Source organism: Phyllostomus discolor, chromosome 12 (genome assembly GCF_004126475.2).
Source record: "Phyllostomus discolor isolate MPI-MPIP mPhyDis1 chromosome 12, mPhyDis1.pri.v3, whole genome shotgun sequence".
NCBI classification, from domain to species: Eukaryota; Metazoa; Chordata; class Mammalia; order Chiroptera; family Phyllostomidae; genus Phyllostomus; species Phyllostomus discolor.
Window position 1 is genome coordinate 21293218 of NC_040914.2, and position 19019 is coordinate 21312236.

At 56.7% G+C, this 19019-nt stretch overlaps 2 protein-coding genes and 1 long non-coding RNA gene across 5 annotated transcripts in view; 1 reads left to right on the forward strand and 2 right to left on the reverse strand.

The window, feature by feature from the left end:
• The first annotated feature begins 1388 nt into the window (after positions 1 to 1388).
• Positions 1389 to 10170, forward strand: C12H19orf81 (chromosome 12 C19orf81 homolog). The gene is made up of 5 exons (XM_028530224.2): positions 1389 to 1714; positions 6960 to 7032; positions 7135 to 7255; positions 8754 to 8893; positions 9805 to 10170. The coding sequence occupies exons 1-5, from the start codon at positions 1498 to 1500 to the stop codon at positions 9998 to 10000; spliced, it is 747 nt and encodes a 248-aa protein (XP_028386025.2). The 5' UTR covers positions 1389 to 1497; the 3' UTR covers positions 10001 to 10170.
• Positions 6093 to 8849, reverse strand: LOC118497606. Its single transcript, XR_004900143.1, has 2 exons — positions 8775 to 8849; positions 6093 to 6260 (listed from the first exon to the last, which is right to left on the reverse strand). It is a non-coding gene; the product is annotated as an uncharacterized LOC118497606 (long non-coding RNA).
• Positions 10171 to 10279: 109 nt separating the features above from the next.
• SHANK1 (SH3 and multiple ankyrin repeat domains 1) overlaps positions 10280 to 19019 on the reverse strand; it is a 46493-nt gene continuing 37753 nt past the window's right edge. For 2 of the 3 annotated variants that reach the window (XM_036012617.1, XM_036012616.1), the window contains 2 exons: positions 15411 to 18492; positions 10280 to 13486 (listed from right to left, as the gene is read on the reverse strand). In XM_036012617.1, the coding sequence (XP_035868510.1) occupies positions 12772 to 13486; positions 15411 to 18492 (3797 nt within the window). In that variant the 3' untranslated portion in view covers positions 10280 to 12771. The remainder of the gene's footprint in view (positions 13487 to 15410; positions 18493 to 19019) is intronic. The other variant, XM_028530223.2, reaches the window with a different exon arrangement.

Below are 19019 nucleotides of genomic sequence, written 5' to 3' on the forward strand. Positions count from 1 at the left end.
GGGCTAGGTGTACCTGCAGTCATGGGAATGAAGGGTGTTCTCTGTCCTATAGGGATGGGTGTGGCAACTAAAAGTGGAAGACAGCCTGATGGGAGACAAAAATATGAAGAAGCAGAGGAACTGAGTCCAGAAATGAGTTTATTTCAATCTAGACTGTTCTCATTGCCAATGACAGAAACATAAATAATGTAAACATTAAGGGGGAATTATATGGATGAGGGTTTCAGGCACAGCTGGATCCAGGTACCCCAATCATCATCAGGAATCTGACTGTTTGTATCATTGGTCTCTGCTTTCCTCTGGCCTTTGCTTTCAGGCAGGTTGTCTCCTCACCATATGGCAATGTGATGGCCCCCCGCAGCTCCAATCTAGACTCCAACCAGCCTGGCAACCTCAGTGGAAACACACAAAGATCCTCATTAATAACAAGTTCAGCAAAAGGCCTAGCATTGTTTTCTTGACTGATTTTAAGCTCACCCCTGAACAGCTGGCGCAGAAAATTGAGGTGCTACTACCTAGAAAGCAGGGCACTGATGCTTATCAAGCAGGAACAGTGGACAGCCCAGACGGAGACCATCTGGAAGTGGAGAGAAGAGAACGAGAGACACAGGTACAGAGACAGACTGGGAGGACGGATGGCAGAACTAAGACAGTCCATCCTCCTCTGGCACAGTGCCTGCTCAAAGCTCTGCAGAGCAGGGAAAGGGATGTGCAGTGGGCACCTGTGTGCTTAGACCCCTTCACGCCTTCGCTTGGGGCCAAGGAGCCCCCAGACCCAGAAATCCAACCTCCCAACCCCCTCCTCCCTCAGACTCACAAGTCACAGTCCCCAGCCCCTCCCCCTGTAGGTACCATGGCAACCAAGCCCCGCCCCCTCACCTTTCCCTCCCCCATATAGAATCCAGTTTCTGTTTGAATCTTAACTGAGTTTAACCAGTTCCTGCGTGAGACAGGGATGAGCGGAGGGCAAGTGGGGACAGAAAGGGGATGACAGAGGGGAGGGCAGACAAGAGGCAAGGCAGAGGCCGCCAAGAGAGAGGAGAAATGAGGAGAGATGGGAAAAGGAAACTGGGGAGAGATGGGGAGAGAGGAAGGGAGGCAGAGAGAGGGTGATGCGGTCAGAGAGAGGCAGACAAGTATGAGTAGGGGGAGGGACGGCGGGCAGGTGAGATTTGGGGGAAACTGATAGAGGAGGAGCCTGGGGAGATGGAACCAGGGAAGGGGAGAGAAGTGGGGAGGAAAGGAGCGGAGAACTCAAGGGAAAGAGTGGAGAAGAGATGGGGTGAGCGACCAGCAATCAGGAGAACAAGATTTGGACAGAGGGAGAGAGGGAGCAGGGCAGTGAGACCGGGAGAGAATGAAGAAGAGAGAGGGGGAGAGAGAGGTAAAAGGAGAGACTCTAGGAGTCAGGGAGAGATCGAGGAAGAAACAGGAAAGCCAGAAAGAAGGAACTGGGACACAGGGGAGCTCCCCAAGGTTAAGGGAGCCAGGTTCTCAATGTGGTCTCAGCCCTCCTCTTCCCTGTGGGTTCCCTCGGGCTTCAAAAAGGAAGAGGAGGCAGCAGGGGGCAGAAGGATCGGGTGTGGGTGGTCCAGTCAGAGATGTCCTCTCCACCCTCCTGAGACAACCCCCACCCGCCTTCCCAGGATGCAGCAAGATGTGGAGGCCCCGTGTGGCTCCACCACGAGCACCCCCGGCATGCACAGGGAAGCAGGTACAGAGCGGTGGCTGTCTGCCTGTCTGTCTGTGCATGTGTCTATGCGTGTGGGCTGGGGTAGGGATTTTCTTCATGCACTGTGTCGTAGCCCTGGCCTGCAGTGTGGCCTCCAGTGAGGCACTGGCATTCTGAAGAGAGAGCCATCCAGACTCTTAGGTCAACCAGATTCCTGAACAGTAGTACCCTTTGGGCCTCACACTACATTTCCCATGAGCCTCTGAAGTTCCCTGGGGACCCAGAACTACATTTCCCACGAACCTCTGGGGGGCCTTCACTACTATTCTGAGGCCATTATCTCCTCTAGACCCCTGCCCTGGTCCCTCATATTCTCCTTGTCACCCACACTGAGCTCAGCATCTTATCCAAGAGCCTCTCATCCCTATTTATCACCTTCTACTGGCCCCATCGCTGACTGGATCACTGGGCCAGATCCCAGGAGCCACACCCCCCATGCCCTCCCACAGCCATCAGCCCCCAGTCCCACCTCCCTGCCCTACCCCTGCCTCTCCATCCCCACACACCCAGCTCACGTCTGGTGTTCTTCCATGTGGACCCTTTCTTCATCTAACTCCCTGGTCTCCCGTTTCTCCCCTCCAACCACCACCAGAGGCCTCCAGAGGGTTCTTTCTGACCCAGCGCTCATTCCGTCTCTCCCCTGCTCACAGCTTTCCGTTGTTCCTCATCACTCCAAGGACAGAGTCTCAGGTCCTCTGCCTGGTGATCGAGGCCCTGTGTGGCCCAACACCCGTGGACAACTTCAGGCTCATGTTCCACGGCTCCCTACTTGTATTCTCCTTTAGCACAGTGCATTCAATCACTCACTCATCCAACGTTTGTTCAGTAAGATCTCTGTAAGAATGCATTTGGCTATCAGGTAATAGAAAACTACACTTAGTGTAGTATAAAGAAGAGACCCTGGCTGATGTGGCTCAATGGGTTGAGCGCCGGCCTGCGAACCCAAGGGTCGCAGGTTCGATTCCCAGTTTGGGCACATGCCTGGGTTGCAGGCAAGGTCCCCAGTAGAGGGCGCACGAGAGGCAACCACACATTGATGTTTCTCTCCCTCTCTCCCTTCCTTCCCCTCAGTCTAAAAATAAATAAATAAATAAAATCTTAAAAAAAGAAGAGGAAAGTCATTATCTCACCCAAAAAGGAGCCCACAGGTGGGGCTTGGTTTGGTTGAGTGAGTAGCTCAATGATGTCATTGAGAACCTTGTTTCTATTTCCATGCTTTTGTGGCCAGAGGGAGATATTCCTTTTGCACACCAGCTAACCTTATGATCGCAAGATGGCTGCCAGGGTTCCAGGCATCACTCCCTGAGGTCTTCATCTTAAGAACTCCCAAATGATTACGTCTCACATTTCATTGAGGAGCACTCAGTCACCTGCTTGCTCTTATCTCAATTGGTGACAAAAGGAATGACATTATTATGGTTCTTTTAGTCAGTGGTCCTCAACTTTAGCTACACATCAGGTGAGAGGACTAAAAAAAAACCCCTATACCTAATCCCCCTTCAGAGCCAATTTAACCTAAATCTATAGGACTGGAGTCTTAGCATCCATATATTTTGAATGTTTACTAGGTAATTACGAAAAACGCTGGGGTTGGAAGACATTGATTTAAACCAGATGGGATATCCCTGAGGGAACTCCAGATCAGTGAGCCTCCCTTGAATCACATGGGTGAAGAATGGACTCCCCACCTTCAAATGAGGGAAGAAGGATAGAAATAGCTGAAGGGGTCTCCTTTCTGGGTGTCTTCTCTAAGCACCTACTCTGTGCCAGGTGCCATACTAGGTGTAACAAATGCCCTGGTGGCAAAACACACCACTTTTCTATCCTCAGTTCTCTTTTAGTGTCTTTGAAGGACCCTTTCTTTTGGAGACCCCACCTTACACCATTTCTAACCTACACCTAATCAATATAATTAGTGTAGCCCGAGTCAAGTGGCTCAGTTGGTTGGAGTGTCGTTCCACGTACCAAAAGGTTGAGAGTTCGATCCCTGGTCAGGCGCATATAGGAGGCAACCAATCGATGTTTCTCTCTTACATCGATGTTTCTCTCTCTCTCTTTCTAAAATCAATAAACATATCCTTGGGCGGGGATTGAAAACATACATATATTATACATATACTATAAATATTTATATATATTTAGTGTATAGTTCCAGGAAAGCTGAGTAGAATTGAGTCAACCAGTTGGCTAGTTTTAAGCATCAACATTTGTTCATTTTTAGCTTTGCTATTTTCTTTGTGGCATTTTGGAACCAATAACATTTTTAGTTTATCAGGTTGCAAACTTTGGCTTAGGCCATTAGAAAGCTTGTGGGTCCCAAGTGTCTTGCCTGTAAAGCCAAATGAATGAAATGACCCAGCCTATTCGTTTGCAGAGTGGGCAGACAGGAAACACATCATCTCATGAATAATTAATAACCTAAGATGGCCATAAGTGCTCCCGAGTCTTGGGGCTGAACAGAATTCTGGGACGTTTCTGCAGATGACCGTATTCTCTTTTGCTTAAAGACGAACATCCTGCCCTGGCTGGTGGGGCTCAGTGGATTGAATGTTGGCCTGAGAAACAGAAGGTCTCCGGTCCAATTCCCAGTCAGAGGACGCGCCTGGCTTGTGGGGCAGGTCCCCAGTAGGCGGCGTGCGAGAGGCAAATGATAGATATTTCTCTTGCATATCGATGTTTCTTTCTTTCTTTTTTCTTTCTCTCTCACCCCCTCTCTAAAACATAAATTTAAAAATCTTAAAAAAAAAAAAAAAAAGGACAGCGTCCTGAGGCAGGGGAGGATGTGGGGAGTTCCGGCACAGAAGGGCAGTGCTTCTGGAATGCTGTGGATGGGGCTGACCGTGCCTGACCAGGCTTACGACAACAGCAGGGTCAGATCACGTGTGGTCTCATGAGCCACAGGGAGAACTTCGAATTTAATTCGCCTCCAGGATAATTGGGATACTCCAACTGAGAAGTCTCAGGAGGGAGTAGGTGGTATGATCAGATCTATATTTCAAAATGCTATTCTGATGAGGTGGCTAGAGAGAGAGAGGAATTAGTGGCCTGTTGTTTAGGGAAGAGTGGGGTGAGAGGCAGGAGACTGAGGGGCTGGGAACACAGACTCTGGATCCAGACACTTCGATTTGTATCCTGATTCTGTAACTTTGGGCTTTGTGTCCTTGGCCAAGCCACTTAGCCTCCCTGTGCTTCGTTTCATCATTTGTTAAACTACTCTATCTCAGAAAGTTGCCTATGAGACAACTTTTGAAAGTGCTTGGCTTTTTAAGAGGGGCTGTAGACCCATAGTTCTTTTGATTGTCAGGTGAACAGATTCTAGAAGGAGACGACGGTGTGGGAGACATGGAGGGCAGGCAGTATGGCTGGCGGAGAATGATTGGAGAGGTCAACAGGAGTAACCACACACAGGGCAGGTGCTTCTCAAAGGGGATCTTGTGAAAATGCAGATTCTGGTCCAGTAAGTCTGGGGTGGCCCCTGAAATGCTATGTCCCCAACTATGAGACTTGACCCTGAAGGCAGAAGGAAGCCTCTGAGGGTTGGCAGCATGTGATGCAGAGATGTGAAAATCACACCAGCTGCCCTGCGAGATCACGTGGGAGATAGAAAGATGGGGGGGGGGTCAGAAAAGGGGACTTAAATAGGGTGACAAGCTAAGCTTTGTTGATGCCCTGAATCAAAGCCCCCCAGGAGCATGGTTGTGACATAGCTGAGTGCTGGAGGCAGCCCGTCCCAGCTCACAGGAGCCCATTGTTGAGTTTTGCAAACTGGCTGTTAAAACTGTGGGCAGCAGGAGATTGGTCGTGGTGGGAGTATTGACATAATGCAAACTGACAAGTGCTGCAGTCTGACTGTGTGTGTCAGGGGAGGAGCATACCACTGAATTTATTGACTTGTGATGAAGGAGACCCTAATACATGCAACATCTGAGTAAGGGGGTGTCAGAGAAAAATTGTGTAGGAGCTGGGCTGACTTGGGTGACCTTGGGAGGGTTTGGGAAGCAGGGCTGTGCTCTGGACCAGATGCTGGCAGAAAAGGGAGGCATGAGCAGTGAATGGAGCTAACACCCTGATTGGAAAAGAAGCAGCATCACCTCTGAGCCAGGAGGGGGATATTTGGTCATTTTTGTGGTTTGGGCAATGTTCACATTTTGTTGTGTAGAGACATGATTCTGGAGTGATCTGATTTTTGTCTTGGTCCATCATGGTCACAGAGCAGCCTTGGTGGATGTCAGTGTTGTGAAACTGTTTATGTCAACAGGAGGCTACCAGAGCCAGACTGGGATGCCGGGCCAGCTCCTGGCTGTCAGGGGCTGCACTCCATTTGGTTCAGCTGCTGTAACAAAAAGACCCCCAAACACAATGGCATTAAGGAGACAGTTTATTTCTCTCCTGTGTAATGGGAAGCAGGTGTTCCAGATTGGATGAGACATGTCATCCCATCAGATGACTCAGGGACCCAGGTTCCCTCTGTATTGTGGCTCCATCATCTTTAGCATGGTTGAAGCTGGCTTATGTCCACATCCACATTCTGGTTTAAGGGAAGGGGCAACTAGAGTAGATGAACAATCTTCTTTTAAGCAAATGACTCCAAAGATACATCCTCATTCCCTCTGCCATCGTGGGTGAGAACTTGGTCCCATGGCCACACTAGCTGCAAGGGAGCCTGGTAACTGTTGTCTCTAGCTAGGTGGCCATGTGCAGGTAAAACTCTAGGATTGTAGAAGAAGGGAAAATGGCTTATGTGGGACAACTAGCAACTAGCCATAAAGAACCAGTTAGCTGACTGTGGGGTTGTCTAGAGCGGCCCAGATTTGAGAGTTGCTATCAGTCAAGTTCCAATCAGAAGGCTGTTTCTGAGAGTGTTGGAAAAACCACAAGCTGGATTCAGATGATGTTGCTGGAGCTAACTGACACTGTCAAGAAGTGAGGCTGGTGTGACTGCAATGGGAAGCAAAGAAAGGTCAAGTCCCTTCCTCTTCTTCCTCCTGCCTTTCAGTCTCCCTCCAGCACCACCTTGATGTAGAGCCTAATAGGGATCTAATAAGAACCCAGTTGTCAGAGACGAAACAGGGTTGGTAGAGCCTGGTGTGGTAGGGTGTGAGAGACAGTAGCTTAGTAACAAGCGCTATTCTTTGGGTGGCATGGACAGCACTTGGTGATGCCCATTTAAGCGGAATAATGTGTGAGGAATACTCAGGGCAGCTGACGCTGGGTTCTCCATCCCCAGGAGCCCTCCTTGTGGACCTCGAGACCTCAGAAGAGACACAGGCTTGGAGCCTGGGCAGGCCCACCAAGACCTCGTGAGTGATCCCCTGCACCATGATTTCTGACTTCAGCTCCCTGGAGTGCGATGACAGCGACCCCTGGCCTCGGAGGCCCTTGCCCGCCCACTCTTTCCCCAGGAAGCAGTACCTGCGCCGGGTCCTTGCAGAATATGAGGCTCTAGATCGAGAGCTCCCGTGCATCCGGAAGTTCCCCGTGCCACCCACAGCCCAGCCCCTCTGCCTGTGCATGGAGACCTTGGTGAGTGGCCTTCAGCCCTTGTGGCATTAGGTGGGGTGGTGGAAAGTGCACAGTTATGGAGCCAGGTGAACAGAATCTGAATCTAGGCTCTGAGGTTTACCAGCTATGGGCTTGGCACCTTGACAGGTTGCTGAAAGCTGACTGAATTTGTCAGACTCAATCATCAAATGTATCACTGCTGATCCCAGAGGGGCAGAGAGATGGAGAGAACAAGGGATACAGAAGAGGAGAGATTGAAACACAAAGAGCCCTGGCTGGTGTGGCTCCATGGATTAAGTGCTGGCCTGTGAACCAATGGGTCACTGGTTCCATTCCCAGTCAGGGCACATGACTGCCTTGCAGGCCAGTAGGGGGCGTTTGAGAGGCAACCACACATTGATGTTTCCCTCTCTCCTCTTTCCCCAGCAATTTTATACACTATAATTGATGTTTCTCTTGTCCTTCCCCTCTTTCTAAAAATAAATAAATAAAATATTTTTTTAAAAAGGCAAAGAGAAGGGAGACTGAAGACAAAGGGAGTCCTGCTAATTCATCTACGATGAAATTCCGTAAACTTTACAAATACAGCAAAAAGATAACAATGTCCCATGTTTTGTGTAGGGTCAAGTGTACTGGTCCTTCAGTGTACAAATCCTCTGGCAATCCCTGACCTCAGTCAGAGGAGGTATCTCAATTAGGGTCTCACTCGTGCAAAAGTTAAGTGAGCAGAGTGGAGATGAATGGGACATTTACTGTGTGCCCCTCAGCTGGTTCCGGTGGCTTTACCCCAACACAGAGATTGCTGCTGTTGTCTTAGGGACAAATCCCCACCCCATTGCTCCTCTTCTTTATGGCTTTGAACATGAACCCCTCTCTCTTCCCATACACTCACCCAAGACTTCCCTTCCTGGAGGAGACCAGTTTCACAACTTCAGTTTAATTCCTCAGCATTTTTATACACTATGACCATGGCATTACCTTTGACACGCTGAAAATGTGATGGTGATTAATATATATATATATCTGAATGTTAGATTCACCAGAAGTCAAAACCCCCTAGGATCTTTAGTTTTTGACAACTGAACATTCCTTAAAATGCTAATATGAATATAAAAGGAAAAGTGTGCAACTTAAATAAATCCTTTCAAAAATCTCCAAGAGCTGCTAAAAGCTTGCCATCTAATGCAGGTTGCTGGGGTTTTCAGTAGACTGGCAAAGCTGGCCAAATTGGTGAATCATTTGGCCAACTGTTCATTGACTTTTGACAAATCAGCTTGGCAAGAATTGATTTCTTTTTTTGGAGAATGACCCTGAATGACAGTAGATGCCTTTCTACCCAAGAGGTGCTTGCCCTCCCTGCTCTGCCAAGAGGGACAGGACCCTTTGACCAGGTGTGATACTTGCCCCTCAAAGGCCACCTGGGATTCTGGCAAGTTCTGCAGGTAGGGTTTCGGGTGGGGACTTCCAACCCGGGGTGAACCCGCTGTCACGGGCTGAGGTTCTCTCTCTGACTTCCCAGCCTGAGGAGGACTTGACCCACCTGGAGGTGCTGGAGGCGCTGGAGGCCGAATTACCCGGGGCCTTGGAGAACGGCCGCGTGAGCAGCATCCGCTTTGAGAACATGAACGTCATCTGTGGGACTGCGGGGCGCAGGGACCGGTGAGCCCGCGGCTACTTGGGACCTGGAGCGACCGGGAGTGGGGCGACGGAGAGCCCGGGTGGGACCTAGAGGGCCCATGAAGGGCGGGGCTTAGGGGTGGGGCGGAGAGGGGGTGGGGCCGTTGAGGGTGGTGTCCAGTGAGAACGCGGGGAGGGGGCGGAGTCCGGGCTAAGGGACCGAGTGGGCGGGTCCGGGAAGTTCAGTTAGTGGGGGTGGGCAGAGCCTTGAGTGACTCCAGAAGAGCAGTTTATGTGGGAACGGATTGACGCGGCTGTTGATGGGCACAGGGGAGGGGCGGAGCCGAGAGTGAGCGTGGTGAGGGTCTAGGGCCGGGTGAGATCAGAGAGAAGGCGGGACCTGGAGGTGATGGGACTTGGACTGATACTGATTCAGGTATAGATAGAAACGAGCCAAACGGGGGGCGGGGCGAGGGGTTGTGGGGGCGGAGTCTGGACTGAGGTCACTTTAGGGGCGGGGCCAAGCGATTGGTGTGTAGTTGGGACCACGTCCAGCAGGAGGGATGGGTATTCCAGGCATGGGCCTGAGAGCCACACTAAAACGGTGGGGTTAAATGAAGACGCACAGGGGCCTGGAAATGCTGGGTGAAGGTCTGACCTTGAGCAGCAGCTTGAAAGGGAGGTTTGACCGCGATTAGAGGACAAAACCAGACCGAGAGAGAAGACGGGTTCTAGAATGACCCAGGTGAGGGTCGAAGTATCTAGGTTGATCTCGGCGAGAGGTCAGGGCTAGAGAGAGGCTTAGGGATGGGGTGATGGGTTGAGGGACCTGAGTAGGTAAACGCACAGGGTCCAGGCAGGGACATTTCGACAATGAAAGGCGGAGCTGGGACCAGCAGCGATTACTCTTCCGTCTCCACCCGCCCCTCTTCTCTTGGCTCGCCCCCTTGCAGGTGGCTCATCACGGTTACGGACTTTCAGACCCGCTCCCGCCTGCTGCGCTCCGGGCTCCACCTCCGCGGGTTAGCGCACCCGCTAGCTCGCCACGACGAACTGTTGCTGAGCGATTACCGCCTGCACCTGCGCCGCTCCCTGGTCCGACGGCGCATGCTCGAGGCTCTGGGGGCGGAGCCGACCGTGGAAGACTGACGAGTGGGGACGGGCTCCGGCTGCGCTTGCTCAACGCCCAGCTGGTTCGGGCGATTCACGCGGAACGCGGGAGGAAAGGGGGCGTTGCCTCCCCAGGAAGGAGGCGGGGCCAGCTCGAGGGGGTGGATACTGTGAGTTTAATTATAAAGAATGACCTGGTACAAAAGCCATTTCTCTCTGCAAAATCTTGGTGGGGAGTCAGGGGAGATGATGGGGGGTAAGGACGAAACCCCATAATATAATCCCGCTTTACTAATCTTCCCTCAGTCCCTGCAAATGGACGCCTAGGTCCCAATCCCCTGAGGGATGAACTGAGGCCCGCGAGAGGGAGGACCTGGGCGCCGGGGCTTTCAACGCGTCCCGATTCCTGTCTCAGAGAGAACCAGAGGTCCTCATCCCCCTTCCTGTTCCTCCTCCCACCCCCGCCCCCTTGGAAGACAATTCTCCGGGCTTTTATTTCAGGTTGCTTTTTTCTGGATTTTTTTGTGAGTTCTAGGGTACTTTTTTCTTTTTTGCATTTTCTTTTGTTTTTGTAACTCTTTTTGCTTTGTCTCTCCTCTCCGCCCCGCGCTGCACCCCCATCCAGTCCCTTTCCCCTCCCCACCCCGACTTCTCCTCCCCCCTCCCCACCCCCTACACCCTCCCCAACCCCGCGGCACCCATCCAGAATGATCAAGCCCTTGATAGACAGGCGCCGCGCAGGCCCCCTGCGGACGGGGGCATCCGACGAGGGGGAGGGGGCGGGTAGGGGCCCAGCGCGACCTCCGCCCCCTCATTGCCACCCCTCCCCCCTCCCACGACCCTCCCACAAGGTTCCCCGCAGATCCCTGACGTGGTGAGGGGAGAGGGCTGCAAGCACCCTCCCCCACATGGACGGAGCCCCCCCCCTCGGGGGTGGGGGGCAACAGAGGGGGAATGGGCTTGGGGGAAGGAGGGGGAGCTCCCTTCTTTGGCAGCTGAACATGGGGGGGACCTGAGGGCGATGCCCTCCCCCCTTTACCCACAATAGGGGAGGGGGCTACCCAGGGGAAGGGGTGGTTTAAAATTTCCAAGCCCCAGGGATAAAGGGAGGGGGGAAGCGTGCGGGAAGAAGAGCCATGCTGGAGGGAGACGGAGTTTTTGAAGAAATGGAAGTGTTGAGGGGTGGGGGTCTTCATGCAAAATGGAAAGACAGATGGCCCAGGAAGGATGGGAGGAGGGAGGATGTGCAGGAGAGCAAAGGCCGGAGCAGGGATGGGAGGAAGCACAGTGAGCAAGAAGGGAGCGTGTGTAGGGTCCTCTTTTGCCAGAAAGAGAAAAGAGCGCAAAGGCAGGAGAGAACAGGCAGACTGCGGATGGCCGCAGCAGCTGTTCCTTCACGGGGACAGAAAGCAAACCTGCCAGGAAAAGAAATCAAAGTACAGGTCAGAAGTGTGGAGGGAGCCAAGTGTGCAAAAGGCAAGAGGTGGCAGAGTTCCCCGGGGAGATGGAGAAAGTTGCCCAGGAGCTGACAAGAATAAGTAGAAATTCAAGTGTTGCAGCTAAGCCACGGGGAGCAAGAACATTGCTAAAGGAAAGAAAAAGGCTTCGAAAGAGCAGCGGAGGTGCTGGGGAGGATGCACGTGTGAGAGTGTGCAAAAAGGTCCACAAAGAAGTTGATGGAGATGGACAAAGACTTGGAAAAAGAGGGTGCGGGGGAGTGGGAGCCTGGCAAAGAGGAGAGGAAGGAGCATTTGAGAGAGAAACAGTTCCTGGGGAGCAAGTGTGCAAGCCATGTGGTGAGAAGTGACTGAGAGGGTTCAGGGTAAGGAGGGGCATCGGAGTGTTGCCATGACAGGCAAAGGGTGGGGGAGAGTAAGGATGTTCGGGTTCAAGAATAAGAAAGGAAAGTGCTTAAAGAAAATGCAGTCAAGCGTGTTCGGAGAAGTGCATGGATAGCGAGTGTGCAAGGGTTGAACGAAGAGAAGGGTATTCCACAGAACGAATGTGTGCACAGAGCCTGTGAGTGGGTCAGGGAAAGGGTGTCCCAAGTGTGTCTGCAGCAAGGGCCCAGAGATTTTCGGAAGTGAGGTGTGACAGGGTAGACGCCGAGGGAAGAGCGTGTAAGCGAGAGTTGGAGAGAGCAGGGGGCATGGAGCGTGGGAAAAGCAATACCAAGTGTGCGAGGGAAACAGAGCTGAGAGGGCCTCACGGGACGGAAGCGAAGACAGAATGTGCAAGACAGCGAGAGGGCAAATTTGTGCAAAATTGTAGCCCAGGGAGGGGAGAGAGGCAAGCAGGCGTGCAAAGGAGCGTGCAAGAGGCTGGGGGGGCTGCTGTGTGTGCCAGGGGCAGGGGAAGGCGAGGGAACAGAGGGGCCTGGAGAAGGGGGAAGGGTTGTTAGAGGGGCGGCAGGTGGTGGAATCTGAGGGCACCCCCTTCCCCTGCGGCCTGGGGGATGACCCCCCATCCAGTCAGGCTCAGGGCTGGCCCTCTATGGCTCTGTCTGTCCCCCCCCTCCCAGAATCGACCCTTCCCTCCTTCTCCATCCCCTCTGAGATTTCTCCCATTCCCACTCCCTCCGCTCCCAGCTCCACACACACACAGTCTAGTATCAGCTGCCCCCTCCTGTGAGGTGCAAATGTCTGGCCAGAATCAGGCCACCCGGTGACCTCCAGCCTTGGGAGATGAGGGCAGGGCACAGTTTTAGCAGAGTCCCTGGCCCAGGGAGAGAATAAGGGTCAGGGGTCAAAGGTCCAGAGGCCAGCGGGCTCAAGGGTTCGGTGGACGGGCTGGTCCGCCCGAGCCAGCCATCACCTCTCCAGGAAAAATTTGAGAGCCCGGTCGATGTTCATGCGGTGGCCCACCCTGGTCACACCCAGATCGACGTAGTCCTCCTTGGTCAGGGCGGGCAGGTGGGACCCATCGATCTCGTGGTCTAGGAACCGGGCCCGGTGCTCAGCCAAGCCCAGCCACTCGAGCCAATCAGCCACGTCGAACTTGGTCCAGAACCCCAGAGGTTTCGCGCCAAACGGCTTGTCGGGGGGCAGCGAAAGCAGGCGGGTCGGCGAGAGGGAGCGGGAGGCTCCCGACAAGGCTCCACCAAGCCCCCCGGACATCCCCGGGTGCGGTGGCACAAAGACGGGGGCGAAGGGGTCAGCCGAGCCTCCTGCCCCTCCGGTGGGGGAGCTGCGGATGTCAAAGAGGCCCGGATAGAGGGGTCCGGAAGGCAGGATGGGCAGGGACGAGGGCCGGGGCGCAGGGCTGACCTTGTGCTCCGAGGCGGGCAGCAGCGAGGGGCTGGGCGCCCGGCGGAGCAGAGGCGGCCGCATCTCGAACTCCACACCCTGGAGGTGGCGGGTGGACGTGGAGGAGGAGGCTGAGGGTGAGGTGGCCCCGGGGGCCGCAGCAGCGGAATGGGGGACCCCGGTTCCTGTGGGGAGTGGCGGCAGAGGTGGTTTGGGCCAGTTCTGAAACAGGCTGCTGACGGGTTTGGAGAGGAGCGAGGACTGGGAGTCTTCCGACAGTCTGGAATGTGACAAGCGGGCAGGGTGGAGGAGAGGGGGTTGGGGGGTCAGGGCAGGGTGAGAAACAGGAAGAGGTCAAGATACAGGGAGAGAGGAAGAAAGACATAGGGGTGGGGGGTGGAAAGATGGAGAGGAGAGATGGGCAGAGATGGAAGGAGCGAGGGGGTAAGATGGATGCCAGGACAGAAATGAAGGGAGAGAAAAATGAGAGGACAGGGAGAGGGTGACAGTAAAGAGAAATGAAAGAAAAAGAGACATTAAGTGATAATAATAATAATCGTCACCACTTACTGACGCTCACGTGTGCCAGGCATTGTGCTAAGTGCTTTACATATTGCATCTCAATTTAATCCCCACGACAGCCCTGGTGCAGGTTACTATTATCATCATCATCATCATCATCATCATCAGCACAGAGAGGTTAAGTAACTTGCCTAAGGACACACAGCCAGGAAGTGGCAGAGCCCGTTATATGGCACCGAAGTCTGAGCTCTTAACCACTATTCTATACTGCCTTTTGGGTTATGGCCAGTCACAGCGGAGTGGAAGACAGGGAGACGGTGGGAGAGGAACAAAAAGAAGGTGAGCATTGGGGGGTGGGGGAGAGAGAGAGATGGAAGGGGACAGGGAGCAGAGAGAGAGAGAGATGGGGAGAAGGAGATGAAAGAGAGAAGAAACAAGGGGAGAAAAAGGTTCCCCTCATCCCTTTAGCTCCCTCCAGAACAGTCCAGCCTCAGGGCCTTTGAACTGGCTGTTCCCTCTGCCTGGCTCACTGCTCCCCCCAAGTAGTTATGCCATTTGCTTCCTCCCCTCTTCCAGTGTCTACTCATCTTGCCATCGCACCCTTCTCTAGCCATCCCATGTTTGTATCCCTGCTGCCCCGGTGACTGAAATAATTTTGTTGTCTGGCGTCTACCTCTGTCTCATTGGACTACGAACTCTGTGAGGGCAATGCTCTGCCTGTCTTGTCCACTGTGGGGCCCTCTCACCCAGAACGGCTCTCAGCGCACAGTAGGTGCAAAACCAGCAATGGTTCAGCTGTCATCTAAATCCAGCATCTTTTCCTCTCCCAGAATACTTAAGAATACTCGGTGGGTTGCCCTAAGATCTCAAAGGCCTGATAAAACCACATTCAGATACCAACCATAAGGACATCAGACCTTCAGACAGAATCAGAGTGAGCTCTGCAGATGAACAAGGGGATTAGAAAACCTCTTTTTGCTCTCTCTGAGTCTGTGGAGTAGAGTCAGACATGTGACTCTGCTTTCCTTAAAGCTAAGTCTTGAATGAACTTGAACTCTGTGGCAATCCCGGCTAGCTAGCTGCTTTGGAAAACGCTAGCATCCTACGTTTCTCCTTCTGTATTCGTTGCGCCCCGCCTCCTCATCTCATGTTACAACGATGGTCTCAAAAATGCTTTTAGGTGGGTACGATGCTGCCCTCCTTCTAGAGAGGTGGACTCCTTGGCCTCAGGTCCCCCAGTTAGAAAGTGCCGGGACCGGCACCACAAGAAGCCCGGCTCCAGAATCACACATGTAACCACTGTGCCCTAAAGCATCTCCTCTTGAGCCACAGTGGGTTCAAGGGATGCGTAGATTTCAGGGATGTTCAGAACTGACAACCCGCCAAGGAAACAGACATAGGCAAGTTGGGCTCCAACCTCCTTTGTTAATAACTCTTTCTGTCCATCATGGCATGTGGGTTGTTATGGTGATGGGAGGAGACCACAGAAGCTACTGAGATGAAAGGAAGTTTAAAGCACCTGAAAGCATGTTTCTTTGAGGGCAAACTTCGCCGAGCCGGCCTGGTTTCTGTCTTCTACCACAGGGGGACCCCAAAGGGACACAGCTACGGGGAGGGTGGACTCTGGTACCCAGAGCATCGGCCCTTATGGCCTTCACTGCCAACGACCGGCCCCTGCTCACCTCTGCCGCTGCAGGGAGGAGGTCCTCTCCGGGATGTAGCTGGCTCCCCCGTGGTGGCCGTCCCCGCTGCCCCCGCTGCCTCCCCGGGCCCAGGGCAGAGCGCCACCAGCTGCCGAGGAACCCCCAAACTGCTGAAGCTTGGAGCTGAGTTCGCTGATGATGCTGGCTTTTACTGTGGCCAAGGCTGAGGCCTGAGGCTGGGCCAGGGGCCCGGGCAGGGGCGGCGGCGGCGGGCCGGGGCCCTCCTCCCAGGGCAGCAGCTTCCGAGGCAGGGATGAGGCAGACGGCAAGGGCACTGGTGGGCCTTCTGGCTCTACAGCTACCGGACCCCCAGCCACACCTGCCGCTGAGGGTCCCGAACAACCGCTCAGGGCCAACAGCCCATCCGTTCCAGCCCCTGTCACGGAGACGGTGGGGCTTGTGGGAGTGACGGGGTCTCGGAGTCCCCCACCAGGGCCGGGCCTCAGGCCTCCACCGGCCCCCAGGGCCCGGCCTCGGAGCTTTGAAGGAGTCATGAGCTGTGGGGGGTATGGTGGGCCAGGAGTACCGCTCCCCCCAAAGGCCTGGCCATCCAGGTAGGCCACATACGTGTCCAGAAGCTCCGGTCCACTGGCCACACTGGCGCCACCACCGCCACCACCGCCCCCTGCGCTGCCACCACCTTCGGCAGACAGACTGCTCAGCGTGGACGCACTGCTAATGGTCTCCAGAGGGTGGTCACTGCTGCTCCGACTGTCCACCTCCTCAATTCCAGAATCCGTGCCGGGGGGAGGGTCTGGCCCGGGCTGCGGGGCGGGGGCGGCCGGCGCGGCTGGGGCTGGCGGGCCTGGAGGAGGGGCGTCCCCAGGAGCCGCGGGCGCCCCCTGGGTCAGCGTGGCCACCTCACTGTCATACGAAGTCAAGCTGGATGTGGTGGAGTCCAGGGTAGGAGGGGCAGCCGCGACGGCAGGGGGTGGCACAGGGGGCAGCGGGGTCGTCGGGGTGGGCGGGTCCGGCAGTGGGTGTGGAGGCCCTGGGGTGAGGGGCGACTCGGGTTTCTCGAAGCTGTTGGAGAACTCCAGGGGCGGGGGCAGCGGTTCCGCGAAGAGGAATTCGCCGTCTTCCACGTCCACCGACGGAGCGGGCGGCGGCAGGACCAGCAGGGGGAGCCCGTTCTCCTCACTGCCCCGCGGGGAGGTGGGCGAGGGCGGCAGAGACCGGCGCGGGCTGGGCGGCGGCACCCCTGGGCCGTCCTCCGACGGGGGCGTCCTGCCACCAGCCCCGCTGGCGCGCGGCTGGCAGTTCTCGAGGAACCGCACGTGTAAAGGCAGCCGCTCGGCGTCCTCGGGGGCGCCCGACCGCCAGGCCTTGCTCACCCCGGGGTGCGCGGCGGGCGGCTCGGGCCCCAGCTGCAGCAGGAGGGGCCCGACCCCGGGGGCTGTGGGGGGCAAGCGGTGCAGCAGGGAGCGCCGCGCAGCTGGCGGGCTGGCCGGAAGGGACTTCTCCTGGCCGCCCAGCCCCGCCCGGTATCCCAGCTCCCGGCGGGCGGGGTCTGGCGGGGAGGCTCCCCAGAGGCGCAGCACGGGCTCGTGGTGGGCGTGGGGTGAGTGGTGGTGCGGGGTGGGCGGCGGGGCCTCGTAGCGGGGCGATGGGGGCCTGGGAGGTGGCTGGGGGGTCCCCCCACCCTCCGAGGACTCCTTCAGCGCCCGCTCGCGGGCCGCCAGGGCCAGCCCGAGAGGGGAGGCTGGGTCCAGGGCCTTGCCGGTCAGCGGGTGGACCAGAGGCCGCGGCGGCAGGAAGCTGGTGAAGGCGCTGCTGCCTCCGCTGCCCGCGTAGGCGCGGTTGGCGGCCGCGTAGGCCCCGTAGCCGCCGCCCGCGGCGCCCGCCGACTCCAGCCGGAGGTAGGGCTCGGCGGAGAACATGCCTTCGTCGATGGACTTGGAGTGGCGCAGCCGGGGGCCCGGGGGCGCGCTTGCGCCCAGCACGCTGTCGCCGCCCTCCTCGTCGCCCGCGTCGGTGGAGAGGAAGAGCGTGGAGCGCCGGCGGGCCTCGTTCTGCCAGCCGCCTTCCCGGCGAGCCGCCCCCACCAGGGCCGCCCCGAACTGGCTGGTGAAGTCGAGGGTGGCCGGGCCGCTGGGCGAGGCGGGCGTGGGCACGGGCGACGGGGACGGCGGCACCGGCGACATGGCCGGGGCGGGGCTGGGCGCCGAGGAGCCGCCGGCGGCCTCGGGCTGGGCCGGGGGCTCGGCCTCCGTGCTGCTGCCCTGGCTGCTGCGGCCGCTGCTGCTGGTGGACGGAGCCTTGATGATGATGGTGGGGATGGGGATGGAGTTCTTCTCCGACGGCGCGGCCGCGGCCGGCAGCGGCTGCGGGGACGCGGGAGACGCCGGGGAAGGCGCGGGCGGGAGGCCGCCGCCCTTCTGCGGCTCGCCCTCGACTTTGGTCTGCTTGACCAGCGGGCCCTTGCGCCCGCGGCCGGAGCGGGCGGGCACGTACATGGCCGCGCTGGCCGCCCGAGGGGGCAGCTGGAAGTAGCGCAGGGCCGGCGCCTGGGAGGGGCCGCCGCCCGCGCTGGCGTGGTGCGACGGGGACGGGGCCCCCGGGGTCGGGCTGGGCCCGCCGCCCCGCCAGCCGCGCAGGCTCGGCTGGGGCCCCAGAGCCAGTCGGGGTGGGGGGTCGTCGGGGGAGCCGCCGGTCTCCATCTCCGGGGGGTGAGGGGGGTGGGCGTGGTGGTGGTGGGGCTGCGGGGGAGGGGCGTGGTGGTGGTGGTGGTGGGGCGGGTGGTGGTGCGCGGGGGGCATGGGTCCGCCGTGGTACAGGCTCTTCTCCCGGCCCCCGAGGCGGGTGTCGGGAGGGGAGGGCCCATCAAAGGAGGCGGGGGAAGAGGCGGGGAGGGGGCCCCCTGAGCCCGGGTTGAAGTGCCCTCCGCGGGGGGAGGGCGTGAGGCGGCCGGAGATGGAGGGGGCTGGAGGGGTGCTGTACGGGGGCTCTGGAGGGGACGTGGTGGGAGGCGGGGGGATGTCCTCCGAACCAGGCACAGACAGGCTGCGGCTGAACTTCATGGTTGGGGGTGCTAGGTAGGGTCTGTCGTCTTCTGCAGCCCCTGGGGAGACACAGAGCAGCCAGGAGTGGGGCGGGGTGGGGGTGGGGGTGGGAGTCTCCCTGGTACCCTATCCAGTAGAACTACAATTATCGGTTAAAATAACAACAACAACAACAACAATAGTGGCACCCCTATATGGAACACCTTCACACGAATTCTCAGCGCTGGTGCATCCAAATCAGCGTGGGCGCCACACAGCACCCAACAGCCGGGAAAGCAACGGGGCCAGGGCGAAATTCAGCTGAACTTCCACCCAGGGCCAGGAGGGGGCGCCCTTTCCAACTCAGACGAAAGCACGGCATTAGTGGTGGGGGCTCGGGGTGAGCAAGAGCCGCTCAAGCCCGGAAGAGATGCCATGGTTACATGCATCGTTACGGATTTCTCTTTATGTATGGACAGACATGAAAGGCAATTAGCACATCACACCCGTGATTTCACAGACAGAACTGCTCAGGATGAGGCTCATGATTAAAAGAGGGGGTCGACTGGTAGATTTGCGGTGTTCTGTATATTTTATCAGTGGCTGA